Genomic DNA, 18,912 nt, shown 5'->3' on the forward strand with positions numbered 1-18,912 from the left:
GTTCTCTCTCTTAGCCTTTGGTCCTTAGAGCCATTCTGCAAGGTAACATGGATTTGATTTCAGAGTCCCTTCTCTTAGAACGGTTGCTTTACAGGGCTGATGAATCCATTCTATCCAGTGGGTTGGTTTGGTTTTGGAGTGTCCGTCTCCTAGATGTCTTGCTTTTCAGAGTTTTCCATCTCTTAGATTATCTTTCATGACTGACGTACTCTGTCCGTCCGTGCTATTTGTCCATGGCTGGAGCTGGATTAGTGAGTGTCAGAGCGTGTCCATACGTCGATGGGTCATGCACACTGCACTTCTGGGGCTCCAGTTGCGCCTAGATCCACAGAAAAGCAATATGAAGGGCAGCATTTTTACAGAAACTGAATTTTGTCATTCCACTATTTGTTTCCATGGTATCAAAAATATCAAAAATGAAAACCCCCTGAAATCAAAACGCACTACTAGACCATTAAGACTGATATGTATACATATCATGAAGTTATCGTGAATGATTTTGGAGTTGTGCTCGAGAAACATAGAATTTGATCATTCTGGCTTTGTTTCCACAACAGAAGAAATGTAAAAAATTAAAACCCGATCGTAAAAGGCACCATTACACCAATAGATTGAGAGAGAGAGAGAGCGAGCTCTGTTGTTGCCACACAGGCTAATCCTACCATAAATCAGCAAGATACAACTTATGTTTTATATGGATTGTAGTCTTTGATGTACCAGTTGTGAGGGAAAAAAATAGAATCCATCAAGAGCAATATGCCTTGTGACTCATTTGAGTGTTCTACCACTTAGCTACATCCAGTCCACCTGGTGTCAAAGGAAAAAAAAAAAAAAGAGAAGAAAAACAAGAGAAACAAAAATTGAAAAATTATATAGGGTCTCTTAATCAGTTCCATGAGAAGACTTGCACCCGTGACGCCCAATTTAACATCCAAGTATTAATGCCTAGACATCACCAATAGTAAAGTGTTTAGCATGGTGTATAGCTTGTCAACACTGGAATTTAAAAACATGGAGACAGACCCAATTGATCTGATGACAGTTGCTAGGTTCTAAACATGACTAAGATATCCAAGTATGGAGACATCGAAATACACGCCAGTCAACAGAACATTCATCTCATGTGTCCTCTTGTGTTTCTGTCACGAGTTGGGGTTGTATTTATGAATGTAAACTGAATTTAATTGCAGTTTGAGGAAATTTGACTACCGTATATCTTCGCCTGTAAGTCGATCTCGGCTATAAGTCGAGTCCCTAATTTCAAGCCCTGAAAACGTATTTTTTTATTGACCCGTTTATAAGTCGACCCATGAAAAACTACTTATAAATATTGAAATATTTCTTATTTTCAGCACATGAGAACAATAATATTTGAACAAAAGAAAATTATTTTACAAACTTCGGTTTTCATGTTTTGTACATCGCAATATAATAAACTATTCCAATCAAACTATCATTATTACATAGCATCAAAACGAAATATTCCCTTAGTAGAGAGTGAAAGCTGTTTGACTGTTACTGTATAGTACTGTACAGATGGTTTTGTGCACAGACAACAACTTTATTTATAAACACTGACAACAGATCACTACGATAAAACTGAAAGTATCACGTTTTGCCGCCATATTAATACATGTAAGGAGGATAACTCTGGAAAGTACACTGGTTTTTGTACCAAATGATGTGTGTCCCTATTGCTCTAGATAGTGAACTGCAGAGATCAGTCTATTTTAAGGGAAAGCTCAGTAATATTCATGAAGTTAATCACCGCCAAAACATTGTTTGAACAACATTAATGCCAGTGACCAGATTTCAAAATAAACTCAGGCAACAGGTAGTTAGTATTGTTTACATTTTTACTATTAGTGATGACTGTTAATTTAACTAAGTGGACTGTTGTCTTGGCATGTGAGTGAGATCGTACGCCTTTTCGCATAACCAAAACCGTTCTAATGCCAAAAAAAATAGGTTATAAAAAATAAATGTGTCAAATTAACATATTTGAGTATAAATACATGGCATACTTCAACAATAAAACTTGTAAAATAATCCCCAAAACAGTAATATTTTTTGTTGAATTTTTTTTACCCTCTTATAAGTCGACCCCCCAAGTTATAAAATAATTTTTGGGTGAAAAAAATTCGACTTATAGGCGAAGATATACGGTAGTCAAAGTTATCTATCAATGAAATCTTTGAAAACAGAGTGATTCTACATTTTGACAGTCATTCACTTCGTTCACGTCCTGCATTCATGGATGACAATGCCTAGCTTGGCATGATTTGGCATTCTTATTCAGCGCTGGAATTATAATACTATAAATAATACTATTTAACTTTATTTTTTAGTCTCATTATCATCTAGTAACGTGTAGTAAGTTTCGGGTACTCGGGTTCGGGTCGAGTTTGATTCTTGAATACTGGAGTCCAATATTTTGGGCTCATGGAGGTCCTAATAGTGCAGTGTTAGACCATTTGTTCTAGAATGCAACGGACACTTTACCTTTGCTGGCAAGAAGCCCTGACCTCAGTCCAATCTAGAACTTGTGAGATCATTTGTGTCATAGAGCAAGAGCCACGCACTTAAAACTGTGCAACAACTGGAACATGCCGTTTGTGAGAAATAGAACGGCATCACCAGAAGAGGTAATCTTTATACCAGATATTGAAACCAACTCCATTACAAAGTAAAATTAATCATTTTATTAGAATACTTATGTACAAGTATACATATTTTTTTCTTTAAATTCAAATACAAGTATTCTCAGAGTACTGCTAAAGCAAAACATGTCCCCTACCAGGCATAACACATTGTCATATCTCCTAAGTTCAAGGGTTGTAATGGTAAAAAATGGGCAAATCTCTATTCAAGACAAATCTTAATCTGTAACGCTACATGATAAAACTATACTCAAATTTTAGCTCAATACCTTGAGGCATTGTGGAAAAAAAAAGTCTGGAAAACTATATTGTGGTACAGACAGACAGACAGACAGAGACAAAATCTATAGTCCTCTCCAGTTGGACCAGTAAGAGAAAATTGTTTTATGATCAATTATTCAAATGCCAGTGGTGTTTTAATTGGTCAACTCTTCTTCTGGGTATACTACCAAATCAAACCCCATAGACAATAGCAACATATGTGGCTAAAATTCCTACCGGCATCCTATCAATCGACATAAACACCACGGATCTAAATACTATCACCCCTCACCCTTAAAGTGAATCAGAAAAAATTGGTGGTCAAGCTGCTCATTTCAGAGATAATGGGTAGCATCTATGACTACCCCCATACATGTTTCAAGCACAAGATTACTTGACACAGTGGTACTAGATGAAATAAAATTGCATACATTGTTTGCACAGATGAAACAATTTTTTTTTACAACCAACACACTCACATTTATCACTAATCAGAGGACTTGTGGTATTAACTTCTATATCAAAAGTTGGATGCACCTCAAACTTTGAACTGGCCGGAAGTTATTTTGTTTAGTACTACCTATAATGTAAGTGTTGAAACATAGGAGTAGAGTTTCACAAAATAAAAATACCCTTCCAGTTGCTTTACATCAATGACTTCTCACTGATGATAAAGTGGATCAGAAAATTGAGATGAACTGCAAATGTAGATTTTTTATTATTATTATTAAGAAAAATAAATAAATTAAAACACAATAAATTCTCTAAAATTTAGCATGTAGAATCCCCATTCTAATATACATATTGGTATCTTGCCCCCCCCCCCCCCCCACCACCACCACACACCTTTTGAATTTGTTTTCCTCGATTCCTGTAATCCCTGTCTGACAAGGATCATCCAGAATCTTTAACAGCATACATACTATTCAAACCATTAGCTACATGTATATGAAGAAAATTTGAAAGAAAAACATTCCATCTTCACACAAGTAGCCATGTCTTTTTAATAGCTTTTTGTACACACACTGCATCAGTAATTAAGATGTAATATATCTGACTTGTAGTGCACAGGTTGGAAACGAATACCATACATTTCTAACATGTTTCATAGTTTTCTGTACGTGCCAGTTTATTCACAAAATGAATGAATTCACACAATGCTACAACAGCTTCATGCCCTGTAAGTTCTGCTGCACATTCAACTGCTGTTTCTGCTGTCGTTTCTTTTCAGCAGAGAATGCTAACTTGTTGCTCTTCTTTTCTACTCTTCTTTCCTGGAAAATAAACAACATATAAACCAAAGTACAAAAAACCCCAAAACAACCCTTATCGAAATACTGTATTAAAAATGTAAGTAATTTTTCAGCAGGGATGAAGTTATAAATTATATGTACATCTTCCCCATTTCAACAAGGTAGTTTGTTTTTAAACCAACAACACATTTTATAAAAATTTATATAATGATGACAATAGAAGGTTCTAATTTAGAATATTCCTTTCGCAGGGGTGGGAATTGGTGAACTGTATGAAAAAAAGAGGAAATCTAGAGGGGTCCCGGAAATTCTTGAAAACCTAGGTTAAATTTGTGCCATCCAACACATTTTGGAGGAAAGGACGATTACAATGCGAGGAAATGCAATGTTCCATGAGAGGAAAACAGCCGATCCGAGAAGAATTCCCACCCCTGATTTCTGTACATCTGACTTGCTTTGTTATTTTATGTTGATAGAAAAGAGCTTTTTAAAATCTGACAGTAATAGAATGTTTGTTTTTGTAATCTGTCAAATTTTTTATGCACATGGTAATCATATCACTTTGATGATATGTGCAGAATACCTGTTTCTAAATTCTTATTGTGAGGTATTACATGCAAGTACAATAAAACCCTTCTAAACTGGTCACACAGGAGACCAAGTAAAACAGGCCAGTTTTAAGGGCTATCAGGTATTAATATTTAAAAAGAGACTATGAAAATTGTCCAGTTTTGAGGGTTTTCATTGTAGATGATTTTCATGTCACAGAGGAACAAGTGCCTCTTCCATTATTTGAGGGCAGGAGTTAGCTCAGTCGGCTGAGTGCTCACTTGAGGTGCTTGCGTCACAGGATCGAACCACCTCGGTGGAACCAATCAGCTGATTTGTTTTTTTCCCGTTCCAACCAGTGCACTCCAACTGGACAAAGGCCGTGGTATGTGCTTTTCTGTCTGTGGGGAAGTGCATATAAAAGATCCCTGGCTGCATTAGGAAACATTCAGCAGGTTTCCTCTGATGATTACGAGTCATAATTACCAAATATTTGACACCCAAAAGATGATGATTAATTAATCAATGTGTCCCAGTGGTGTCGTTAAACAAAAAACAAACTTTTTGTAAAAACTCTCCCATTACTTATTAAATAAAATACAATTCTCTCTACCTTCCTTTCTTCTTTAATAGCCAGCTTCCTTGCCCTCTTTTCTTCCAGTGTTTCATCTTGAGGCCTGAACGTGCTCGTCCTGTCTGCCTTCCTACTCTCACGCATTTCCTTCTCAATCTGTTTCTTCGTCAGACCTCTCTGTGATATCCCATCAGTTGGAATTCCCAGCTTGCTGGTCAGCTTAATTGTTCTTCCCTGAAACAAATTGTACAGTAAAAATATATTGAAATAAACCATCTATTATAATACAAATATCTTCATTATTCATTCATTTATGACGGTCCAGGAGAGTGGGTTAGTGATTACTTGTTAGCGGTTAGTGAGAGAGAAGATGGTTTAGTGGCCTTAAATTGAGTCATTATACTCGCTCAGAGTGGGAACTGGTACCGGGAGGTGAACCCAGTACCTACCAGACTTAAATTTCATGGCTTAATCATTTCTAACCACAGTTACATATGTTATTAAGACCCAAAACCTGTCATCCAATATGTGTGTTATTTGGTTGCTTGGAAAAGTTTAATATTATAATAATTCACTTAGTGCATGAAATTATGAAACCACAAATAATTAGTTCAAGATAGCCTTCAGGACCTGACTTAGTTTAAAATAACCATGTGCACTGAAATTAGTTATCTTTTGCAGTATGCAACTTTTAATTTCAGAACACTTAACAGTTCGCTTGAATTTAAACTTGTGTAACTGACGTGAGAACTGATCAAGTTTCTGTAACAACTCCTGCAATTAAGAAAATGACCACGGCAAAATATTTGCAGCAGAAAAATAGTGTCCACAGGATTTTCCACGGCAATTTGACAGTTAACATGTTTCCAACACTGGATTGTAAGTAAATTTGAAAGATAAGTTTGCTATTTGTGTTGTTTGCCAATATGCTGTAAGATTCATTTATATCAGTGGCAGTATTCGTTGACTGAAAATTATGTAACAGTTAACACGCCAATGACACATGCACGATGAAGAACAATGGTGTTATAAGGGGATGTCAATTTATTATATAGTGTAGTTAGTCTGCACTAACTTACCAGTTCAATCTTTATCATTTAATCATATTACATCAAGTGTCAGAATATATTTAATGCGATATGGAATTTAAATAGTTTTCTTTAATAACGGCATATTTTGTAAATATAAATTTTTATTAAACTTATCGGAAATAATCTCTTTCTATATACGTATATCTACAAATATCTTATCATCAGGCTGACCATAATACTTAAAGCGACTTGTAGGAGTGTATGATGAACATTTTACTGAAAATAAAACACCCATAATGCACCATAGCCACAGTTAAATGATGTATAAGCTGTCACCCCCTTGCAATCCAGTGGTCCCTGCAATGCACGTGCTATGAACAGTCAAGAGAGTGCAATGACCTAGATGGAACTTGCTTTAATGCTGGATCGAGTTTAGCCAGACAGCAGAAAAACATCCAAATGGTCACGTTGGGAACCAATCAAATAGTTCATGAACGTTAGTGAAACGTTTGTTGGAAGAACTTTGTATTGGTAATTTACATATATTTTTTATCATGCCTGATGGTGCTAAAATTCAGATATTTAAGGTTGACGACAAGTCACTTTTCACACCCTTGTTTTGGCTTCATACTGTAACGATTTCGCTTTCTCAGCACGTGCCCACTTATAGACCGGTGCTAAAATCGAATTAAATACAGTTCTAAAAGTACCTTGCTGGGTTCGGTTACCCCTTTCGGTCGTAGACTTCAAAAATTACATTTCAATATGTAAACTCATGATTAACCTTTCTCACTAACTAATCAAATAATCACATAAGTTGTCCTTTTTCACAGTGTTTATTTAAGGGTTTCAGTAGATCATAAAAATAAATTTTCATGATTGACTTTGAGAGATACAGGTTACATAATAGTTATTCAAATTTCCCACAACTCAACCATCATTCAATTCCCCGCCAATGAAACATTAAGAATCCCAATATGGATTACTATTCGTTTATTCTAAGAGAATGAAAATCCATCGAAAATGTACATAAACATTCATTCCCACTCGTGAAACCACAAGATTCCCAAACGTGGAATACTTGGAAATTTACGAGACAGAAATAATATTTCCTTCACTCAATTCCTCTCTCCAAAATTCCAATAATCTTCTTTCAAAAATATTTTAGTAACCTCTCAAGTGTCAATACAAAATATGCCTAACAATAATTTTAAGGTTTACGGTAATGCAATGGGAGACGGTGACAACTAACAAAAATACACTACCATTTGGTTAATGAATTACATAATAAATAAATAGCTTATCATTGTCGGTTCTCACATAATAAATCTAAAAACACAATTTGGAATAATAACCGAGTGAGAGAGAGCCATTCAAAATCTACACATAAAAAAACACAATCAACATACACACATGTTTGTACCTGTGGTTGAAAAATCAGAAGTGAGTAAACTGATGGACAAATCTAGCATTAATACATGGAATGGCTCTCATTGGTCCAAATTAATGACATGACATTAATCGGACATAACGATTGGTTAACCTATCATAACAATTCTTCGTAGAAATAACGAAGATTAACAACACATTTAATTATAGCCGAATATTGCCGAAAATTATACATCGCTACAACAAAAATTACGTAAATAAAATAAACAATTCTAACTTAATTATCTTCTCAAATGGTATCCCAAAATACAATATAACATTATTATTGTTTAACCCCTCCCCAAATATTACACAACTTGATATTAACTATAAAATCCAAGCCTAAACATTACAATATTATATGGTCTCATGCCACGGTTTGGAAAATCAATAGATCTGAATCATCGTTTCTGTAACTTTACCCATCAATAATCTGATTCATAGAAGGCTGATTAAAGTGCTAATAGTGTGCTAGAAGATGTTAGTATAAGAAGTTCAGAAACCAAGAATAAAATTAAGAAACCAAACATAAGTAGAAAAAGGACAGACAACAAATCAGATTATTCAGGAAAGTATTGGAAATATACAGATTTGTTACATTACACCGTAATTTCACTTGAAATCCATATTTTGTAAAAGGTAGTTTTTTAATCACAATATTTTCTTCAAACACATTCAGGTTCATTAGTAATGTGCAAACAAACAAAATTCAATAGCAATTTTGCATTGGAATTTTTCCAGCATTCTGAAAATGGAAACGTCATGTATTTTGTAAGAAGATGCAAAGTGTTGTCATTGGAATACTGAAGTCATTCAAATTCAATATTAGCTACATTATTACAATGCTTTGCCACATTACAGGCATCGAAATAAGTTGAGAACGGTCGTTCAGGTTACCGGGAGGTTACCACATGTTTTAAAAAGTTTTAACGTACGGCAGTTTCGTTTCCGAGCATAAACCAGGCAGTGCATTTCGTTGTTTCGTAAGGAATTGCATCGATGTTCATGTGCACTTGTGCAATTGCAAGCAATTATAGTCTTTCCGCATTTAAGCAGCTTTCACTAGATGAATTTATTTCCGCGTTTTGTTTTCTCGTACGAAATTGCACCGATGTTCGTGCGCACTTGTGCAATTGCAAGCAATTTCAGCAATACATATTTAAGCAGTGCACACTAGATAAATTTACTTCCGGATTTCGTACCGATGTTCACGCGCACCGATACAATTTCAGAATGTCCATGTTTTAGCAGTCAACTAGATGTGTGCCTAGTAGTTTGCATTGTGGTAACCTATAGGTTACCAGGCTATATTTTGTGGTAATCTGTAAATGGGTTACCAGACACAATGCTTATTTCAAGAACTGTTCTATTAACCTTGACCCCTGTATAAATTCTATAACACGCAGACAACGCTATTTACAGGTTGGTATTTTTTTATTTTTCATAATTCTGCACAAAATATTAAGTTTAAGTTTTAAAAGATGAAAGAAATAATAAGTACCTTTTATTAAATATATCTTATCAAAATATTACGGTTTGATATGTTATATTTATTGTGTACAAAGCCAAAACAAGGGTCCGAAAAGTGACTGTCGTCGACCTTAGTAATAACGGTGCAGTTACTGTTTTAATATTTACCTTTAATCTGTTTTCAGTTCACAAAAGATATTTTATTTTTAACAAAAAGGAAAAAATACAGCTTGAAAAAAAAAATCAAATACAGTCCACGGCAAAGAAAATGCTGCAGAGAATGAAAAGAAAAATCTCCACGGCTTTGCTAATTGCTGAGTAAAAAAAAAAGCAAAAAAACCCAAAAACATTTATTTAAAAACAAATTAATATATCATTTAATGAATTATGATATTATAATAATTTAAAAAAACCTAATATTACCTTTGTTGGCTCAGAAATCATTTGAGGATGATTATATAATGTTGAGTATGTACCTGAAAATAAAATTAAAAAGTGTTGTGATACAAATTACAACATTCACACATTTTGATACAAAAACAATAAGATTTATTTAAAGAATGTTATGGCATTAGATTAACTAGGGCAGAAAGATTGTGTTACATGTTTAATAGTAAAATGTTCAAAATGATTTGACATTTCATTTATTTTAATTGCCAATATTAAAATGCTAGAAACACTTGCAGTGTCCAAGCACCATTTATTTTGACGATTATTAAATGCATCTGCTTTGTTTGATCCCATCCAAAACTGTGCTCCATGACTGTATATCAAATCATTTTTAATGTATATGAAACGTGTTGGAAGGTGCATGTGAAAGATCCCTTGCTGTTAACAGAAAAATGTGGGGTTTTCCTCTAAGCTATATGACAGAATTATCTAATGTCTGACATCCAATTAGTCAGTGATTAATAAATCAGTGTGCTGTAGTGGTGTTCATAAACAAAACATGTTGAAACATGGATCTGAATTGAAACTATGGTAAGATATCTAGTATTTATTGTGTATGAAGCCAAAACTATAGTGCCATCATACTTTAATGGATTAGGCAACTGCTCCACTGCAATAACAAAACAAAAGTTTGTTTTGTTTAATGACACCACTAGAGCGCATTGATTAATTAATCATCGGCTATTAGATCTGTCTGAATTTGTTAAATAGTCTTAGAGACAAAACCCACTACATTTTTCCATTAGTACCAAGGGATCTTTTGTATGTACTTTCCCACAGACAGGAAATCATATACCACAGCATTTGACCAGTTGTGGTGCACTGATTGAAAAACCCAATCAGTTGAATGGATCGACAAAGGTGGTTCGATCCTGTGACACAAACACCTCAGGCACTGCAATAACAAACACCTGTATGAACTTACTAAGTATAGATTCACAGTCCCACTTCTGTGAGGGCTCTTCTACAACCATTTTAACAGCATCATCATCGTCTTCTGTGTCAGATTCCTCACTGTCAACATCAACCTCACACATTCCAACTCCTTCATCTATAACATCCTTCAACTTTCTGAAACCACAAACCACATAATATATCAGACTTGTTTTTACAAATATTATAGTCATAGCTGGATTTTATTTTTGTCATTCAAGAAAGATAACTCTTCTCAGAGGCGTCTATAGGACAAAAAGAAGAAGGGCTATTCCAGACTTTACTTATTACTTTAATTATTATTTTATGCTTGGTGAGAGAGGTTGGTGTAGTAGCCTAACACTTCCCAGTGACTTGTTAAACTCACTCTGGTTGGGACTGGTGCCACTTTCATTCATTTCATTTTAACTTATTCTCATGCTTATATCCAATTAAGGTTCAAGCATGCTGTCCTGGGCACACACCTCAGCTATCTGGGCTGTCTGTCCAGGACAGTGGGGTAGTGATTAGTTGTTAGTGAGAGAGAAGTCAGTGTATTGGTCTTACACCTACCTATTAAATATTAAACCACTTAACTTTTAGTTTTACTGTACTGTGTGTGCATGTCCGTGTCTACATGTGTATGTATATTTATGTATGTGTGGCATATTGATGCAGACGTGTATTAAATCTCTGCTGTTTACTGTTTTTATAACTAGTTCATATGTTTGCTTTCTCTTTCTTTTATTAAATGGGAATCTGTCTCCTTAACTCATACAATGGTTGCAATAAAGATTATATTGTATTGTATTGTATTGTACTGTATTTGTACTGTACTGTACTGTATTGTATTGAATTGAATCGTTAAAACTCATTCTAGGTGAGAGTTGGTACCTGACTGCAAACCCAGTACCTACCAGCCTTATGTCCGGCAGCTTAACTACAACAACACTGAGTCCAGTTAACATGGTACTCCATACCTACCAGCCTTAAGACTGATGGCTTCACCACTGTATTTAACAAGTAATATTAAGTACATAAATGCCTAACAAACTCACACTACTTTCTTTTGTTTTTCAAATTCCTCCACCATGCTGTCCAGCACCACACTGTTAGAATTCAGTCTTCCCTCAATGTCTTCCTGATCCAGCGCTCCAATATCACCATCATCGTACTGCTCAAATAACTGGAAAAGAAGAATACAGTAAAACTAAAGTTCTCTGGATAAAGAAAAGGAACATATGTCCAACAATATCTCTAGCACATGATTTAATCTGTGACAGTTAGGCATCAATTGTATGTGTCACTGTGTTAGAGGGGCAACATGGGCAAAAACACAGAAGCAAGGGATAAAGAAAAGGATTATATGTCTAACAATACAGCACATGATTTAATCTGTGACAGTTAGGCATCAATTGTATGGTAAGTGTCACTGTGTTAGATGGGCAACATGGTCAAAAACACAGAAGCAAGGAATACGTTATCAAGTCTGTTTTGTTTACCACCACCATATAACTGTAAATCAAATGTGATGGAGTGCGTCGTTAAACATTTGATAATTGTGACAAGTCTTCCTAGGAAACCTGTTACAATGTAGCAATGGATCTTTTATATGCTCTTTCCACAAACAGGACTGCACATACTATAACTTTTGAAATACGAGCTGTGGGGCGCTGGTTGGGACAGGAAAAAAAATCCCACAGAGAATGTGTCCACTAAGGGGGTTTGATCTTCTGATCCAAGCATTTGAGGCGAATGATTTACCAACTTAACTAGACCCCATCCCTACCCAACCCTGGGATTTTATATGCACCTTCCAAATATGATATACCAGTCTTTGATATTGCATTTGTGGAGTATTTGTTAAAAGGCTATTTGTTTTACAATATGTCTATTCAGGGTGACTGATCCAGTGAAATCCTGTACCTCATGTAAGAACTAATGACCGAATCATTTGGCCTAACATACAGTAATTGGTTCATTTACTCAGAACATGAGCAAATTGACTTATTAACCATCATCTATTGGATATCAAACACTTAATAATTTTTGACTCAATAGTCACAGAGGAAAGTCGCTACATTTTTCTTTTATATGAACTTTCACAGGCAGTACAGCACATACTGACGTGGTTCGATCTACCCACTGAGCTAGATACTACCTTTCTGAACATATGAAATGTAGATGTTTAAGCATTGTCAATATATGTAGCTACACCCATGAAAGACCACAATAAGTCATTCGGCCCACTGTGTTCTCTCTATAAATATTTATTTAAGCATTCATGTTGTATTTATTTAATCATATATGCTGGTGAGTATTACAGGACTGTTTGTTTGTAGTCCACTGAAGAGGACTGACCCTACAACCCATCCCACCCCAGGCAAGAGCTTACCACCCTGGGGCGTAGCCAGGGAGGAAAAAAAAAACCGCCAAGGCAAACCCAGTGTTATGGGAAAAATAAAATAAATCTGGGGAAATTCCAGATGAGGCAAGTGCCTCGTCTGCTTCATGCTGGCTACGCCATTGCCACCCTAAAATGTTACCTTTTCAAACCGGTCGTCTAGCAGCGTAAGACCCTCATTTCTCCTGATGACAGATGACGTCATGGAGTAGTTAGTAAAACGAGATTTGGTTTCCTCATGATCAAACATGTCTTCAGCATCCATTGATTCATCCGACATCGCTGCAGCATCAGAAGCAACACCATCATCAGATACATCCTCCCTAATTAATAAGCAGAAAAATAACCAATCAGAACCATTGTCACTCAATAATGTATAGAAAAATAACCAATCAGAACCATCATAATACCGGTCTCGGTGATGTTGTGGTTACTCATCGGACATAAAGCTGGTAGGTACTAGGTTCGCAGTCCGGTACCAGCTCCCACCCAGAGTGAGATTAACGACTCAATGGATAGGTGTAAGATCACTACACCCTCTTCTATCTCACTAACCATAAACAGAACAGCGTGCTTAAACCGTAATTGGATATAAGCATGGAAACAGGTTGAAATGAAATGAAATGCTAAATAATGTATAGAAAAATATCCAATCAGATCCATTGTCCTTAAATCATATATACTAAATAAACAATCATATATACTAAATAAACAATCAAAATCCTCCTCCATATGTAAAGAAACCCACAAGAACCATCCTCTGTAGATAATAGTAATAAGTCATTAAATATATTCTCCATACATAAGTGCATTCCAATTTCCTTTGTTTGTCTAAGCCTGTCGACCAACTTTTTTTTTTAGATTACCAATAAATATGTTTTATTTTTTTCGTGGTTTTTACCACTTTTCTATTCATTATTCACTATAAAACATGTTAAAAAGCAAAGTTAAAAAGTTTGTTTTGTTTAACAACACCACTGAAGCACATTGATTTATTCATCATCAGTGATTGTGTGTCAAACATTTGGTAATTTTGACATACAGACGTAGAGAGAAAACCTGCTACAGGATAGCACATACCACAGCCTTTGATATACCAGTCGTGGTGCACTGGCTGAGACGAGAAATAGCCCAAGTGGCCCACCGACAGGGATCGATCCCAGAAAAAGCAAAGATGTTAGTACAAAACTGTACCCATTATTTCCAATCTTTCATTTGAGTTACACTCATCCTGCATATTTGGAGATATTTAGATATACTTTTCAAATTGGCCACCTGGTACACTATGAAAATTGATGCTTTGGTATGACATACAGAAGTTTTGGTATGTATGAAAAGATTTTGTAACTTCATTTTGACACAGAGCCCTCAAAAGTACCCGGTCTCCGGCGGCAAATCGCCGCCTGAAACAGCTTTTTCCGCCGCCTATTTAATGGATGGTGACTGATTTGTGCTAACAGAGGCCATGAGAATGCATCTCAGAGGTTCGATTTTTCAAATATTTCTAGGGGAGGGCCCCCAGACCCCCCTGCTTTGCCCCCTGCTATCATCACTGTTGTAGCCTGCTACTTCTTAAACTATTGAGGGCGCTGTGACATAAAGACTGGTTCGGTATTAACAAATAGATAACAATGGAATCACCACAGAACCTCATAACATAAACTAATAGGAGGTGAGATAGCAGATTACTAATTTTGGAAAACACATTTTCGTATTATACAATTATGTCTGTTTGCTTACATAAGTGAAACCTAGAATTTTCGCATGAACCTAAAATAGTTAAACTATCATACTGCAATTCTATCAGAATGTCTGCTGAACCCTTGCTTTGGAAGGAATGAAAATTAAACTTTTACGTATTTCACTTTTAAACATGTACATGATACGCCCATCAGGAAAACCATATCTACTGTAGAATACTTTATTTTCACGTTTTTCACGTGTTAATGAAATTCGTGAAAATATATTCCACGCGAAAATAAAGGCCAACAAAAAAGAAGAAAAAAAGGTAGTCTCGTTCAACTATACCACATTAGTTTCCGATGTACGAGGCTAGTAGTAACAAAGCAGTGCTCCCTCCTGTCACGGAACAAACCACAAAACACAAAAGCTGTTTAAACTTTAAATCAAGAACACGAAGTACATACATGATAATAAAACAATACTAACACTAAAAAGCTTTATGCTGTTTTCCTTCGCATGTGCTAGCGATCAGTTCATCGGACAAAGTCTACATGTGTTCAACGACCGAAGTAAACATGCATTATCACAGTATATTAAAAATGTGGAAGTGAAAAAATCCGGACTGGGCTATGTTCAGATGTTTCACAATTTTGTTTTATTTTTCGCAAAGGCCTGAAAGTCTGAAACCTGTTCGTATTAAATCTGTTTTTCCTTTCATAGCATCATGTGCGCGAATAAGCCACTGGGCATGAATGGGTTTAATCGTACTCAGACGTAAATCAACTTGCACTTTCTCCACAGAGGATTCTGAACCGTTATCCTCCTGCTTTTCCATCTGGGACACTATTTCAGCAGAAAACCACTCCTGAAAACACCTTTTTAGTTCCATCTTATAGTCTTATACTGAGTACTAGTAGCTCGTGCCTTCAAATTTCGTTTCGTTTGTTTTCCGTTTTTGTTTTTATAACAATTATAAGGATTAAGAAAAACTGCACACGGTAAGCACCTTCTGTAAGCTTATTAACTTGTAAACAATAAAGTCTTGATTGGTTAAAGCAGGAAAACTATTGTTTTATGTGTATAGCACTCGTGTGTACATGTAGGATTAGTTCTACAGATTAGCGTAACAACTGGCAAAACTAAGTTCCGTTTTTAAAACAAAATTATTGACATCTGTACTTCGTTTTTTTATTGATGGGGGTTGGGGGATTCGCGAAAATAAATGTTCGCGAATTGACCCATTTTCATTAAATCGCAAAACATTTATCCCGCGAAAATAAGGTATTCTACAGTATATTAATGAATTTGATACGGGTATGATTCAAGTCTAATTATATGAAATGTTTACAATGGGATGGATCAACAGTTTGCTTTGGACCAACCACCATCACAAGTTGTTCCTACATGTGGTTTGATGGTCCTGTATGCATCTGTATGCAAGATATGATCTGGACAAGAATTTACTGTTATGTGCAGTAGACCGTGAAGAGTAGGTCACAGTGACCTAGTAATAGTACACGACACGCCGCTATCCCAAGTTGTTCTTACATGTGAGGTTTGATGATCCTGTATACATCTGTATGCAAGATATGGGCCGGACAAGGATTTACTTTTAAGTGCAGTAGACCATGAAAAATAGGTGACAGTGACCTAGTAATAGTACGCGACACACACCGCCATCCTAAGTTGTTCCTATGCAAGATATGGTCCGGACAAGAATTTACTTTTATGTGCAGTAGACCATGAAAAGTAGGTGACAGTGACCTAGTAATAGTATGCGACACACCGCCATCCCAAGTTGTTCCTACATGTGAGGTTTGATGGTCCTGTATGCATCTGTATGCAAGATAAGGTCCGGACAAGGATTTACTGTTGTGTGCAGTAGACCGTGATAAGTAGGTCACATTGACCTAGTAATAGTATGCGACACACCCCCATCTCAAGTTGTTCCTACATGTGACGTTTGATGGTCCTGTTTGCATCTGTATGCAAGATATGGCCCGGACAAGGATTTACTGTTGTGTGCAGTAGATTGTGATAAGTAGGTCACAGTGACCTAGTAATAGTACACAACAAACCGCCATCTCAAGTTGTTCCTACATGTGAGATTTGATGGTCCTGTATGCATCTGCATTCAAAATATGGTTCGGACAAGAAAAAGTTGGGACGTACGTACGGACAACGTCATACCATAATACGACCCATCATAGATGGGCGTATAAAAATGAATCTAAGGAGTAACCATGTACTAAGTTCAGTCTCAAACTTAATTGTCTGCCTTACCACTGATCACCCTCCTCATTGTCTTCTTCACCGTCATCACCTCTCTCACTCTTGGAATTGGCCTGCACTATAAAGTCATCATCGAGGATATTCTCAGGATCATTATAGTCAAAGTCTTCATCTAATGCTGCCACAACATCAGGATCCCAGTCTAACTGAGGACCTATTTAAAAAAATAAACAAAAATGTCAATATGCAATGATTTTGAAATACTGAACAATAAACACTGTTAAAAATACAACAATATACTTAGCGCTACTATATATATATTTTTCAGATCACATAATTTAAGAATTTTATAACTTTGCAAATTAGATGTAAATTAATCGAGGTCACAGCACTACATTTATTGACATTTAAGCAAACGTTCTACAGTGACACTCCATAATTGATGTGTGCATTCATAGTCATCAAATAAAAAGATTTCAACAGCAACTTTACACTGAAAGCTGTCCAGCGTCTCGAAAACAAAAAAATGTTAAGCAATAGTTTATTTTGATATAAGGACATCCAAAATGACGTCATTCGAGTTTGATGTCATTTCCATTCAAAAAGGCACCACGCATCATATTCTTACATCATTTGAATATCTAGTAATGGCAGACTGGAATTGAGGTTGCGTGTACAGTTTACAAAAACATGTATTAAGCTTGAGATTATATGATAAAGAGATTATTACCCTCGTATGTTTTGGTATCGTAAATATCATTTTTATTCCTATTATATGATATTATTACCCTTTAGATAAATTTCATGTGTTTTGATTGATCAATAGCCAATGCACACCACAAGTACACCGTGTCATTTGCGGGAAAATACAGAATTTTCTGGGATGTACGAAAGTCAAGTGACTTGCTTGACTAGTTATATGAAAATACAAACTGCGGATGAGGTCGACAAAATGTTCTCCAACACGCCTCACTGATTAAATTTGTTAAAAGAAATTTAATCAGTGAGGTGTGTTGGAGAAAATGTTGTTGGTCTCATCTGTGTTTGTATTTTCGTACAACCAGTCGAGCAAGTCACGTAACATTTCGTATATCCTGGCAAATTCTGTATTTTCCCACAAATGACATGGTGTACTTGTGGTATGCATTGGCTATTGACAGGGTTGAAAATTAGCTAATTAGACTAAAAAATTTACAAAGGTTGGGCGATCCTCAAATTTACAGTCTGGTGACTATGGTAATAGTTAAAAAAGAAACGCACTCAAACTGAATCGAATGTGATAAAACACACCGCGTCTGCGCTAGCGCGAACTACAGATCTGGCAGCAAAAAACATAGAACATTCTCTATATTTTGACAGCGCCAGACTCATCTTCTATGGCTTTGGACCGGGTATTTCTAAAAACAAAGCTCAAATCATATTGCAGACACTGCATGTATTTTTAAAATCTGAAAGTCATCGGTTTATTGGAATGGACTGGATACGCCATAATTATCTAATGGACCTACATTTTGACAATTGTTATCAATGTTATGGTGCAAATTAATCATATTTAATTAGCGTATGTTATTCTCAGACAAAATCAAAATCTATCTTGTAGATTTAACTCATACTAACTTTAAATATCATAATTGGAGGGCTAGTTGAATTTGAGAAGGGCCAATAAGATTTTTCTTTAGCTGGCCCTGCTGGCGACCATGGTTTTCATGTTAATTTTCAACCCTGCTATTGACCAATCAAAACGCATGAAATTTATCCAAAAGGTAATATATATATATATATATATATATATATATATATATATATATATATACAGTCAACTCTCGTTATTACAGTATCCATTACAACGGGATATTCGGGTACTGGCACACTTTTACTGGGAACCAACGTGTTTCAGTTTTAATCTGATCATTATAACGGAATATTCGAGTTCCGGCACTGGCAGTCATTTACGGTAAAAAAACGTGTCTATTTCATGTATTGTTCGATCTTTACAACGGTGCAA

General features: G+C 35.7%; 1 protein-coding gene and 1 long non-coding RNA gene across 3 annotated transcripts in view; one reads left to right on the forward strand and one right to left on the reverse strand.

Annotated features, from left to right (window-relative positions):
• Window positions 1-2,258: 2,258 nt before the first annotated feature.
• LOC121374005 lies at window positions 2,259-11,637 on the forward strand. Its single transcript, XR_005958172.1, has 3 exons — window positions 2,259-2,645; window positions 5,999-6,176; window positions 11,469-11,637. It is a non-coding gene; the product is annotated as an uncharacterized LOC121374005 (long non-coding RNA).
• The window catches only part of LOC121374001 (protein LTV1 homolog), a 36,345-nt gene continuing 21,327 nt past the window's right edge, over window positions 3,895-18,912 (reverse strand). For both annotated transcript variants that reach the window (XM_041500863.1, XM_041500864.1), the window contains exons 5-11: window positions 16,959-17,121; window positions 13,135-13,315; window positions 11,647-11,774; window positions 10,602-10,747; window positions 9,650-9,702; window positions 5,337-5,531; window positions 3,895-4,195 (exon numbers count right to left, since the gene is read on the reverse strand). In XM_041500863.1, the coding sequence (XP_041356797.1) occupies window positions 4,082-4,195; window positions 5,337-5,531; window positions 9,650-9,702; window positions 10,602-10,747; window positions 11,647-11,774; window positions 13,135-13,315; window positions 16,959-17,121 (980 nt within the window). In that variant the 3' untranslated portion in view covers window positions 3,895-4,081. The remainder of the gene's footprint in view (window positions 4,196-5,336; window positions 5,532-9,649; window positions 9,703-10,601; window positions 10,748-11,646; window positions 11,775-13,134; window positions 13,316-16,958; window positions 17,122-18,912) is intronic.

Source organism: Gigantopelta aegis, chromosome 6 (genome assembly GCF_016097555.1).
Source record: "Gigantopelta aegis isolate Gae_Host chromosome 6, Gae_host_genome, whole genome shotgun sequence".
In the NCBI taxonomy this organism is placed as follows: Eukaryota; Metazoa; Mollusca; class Gastropoda; order Neomphalida; family Peltospiridae; genus Gigantopelta; species Gigantopelta aegis.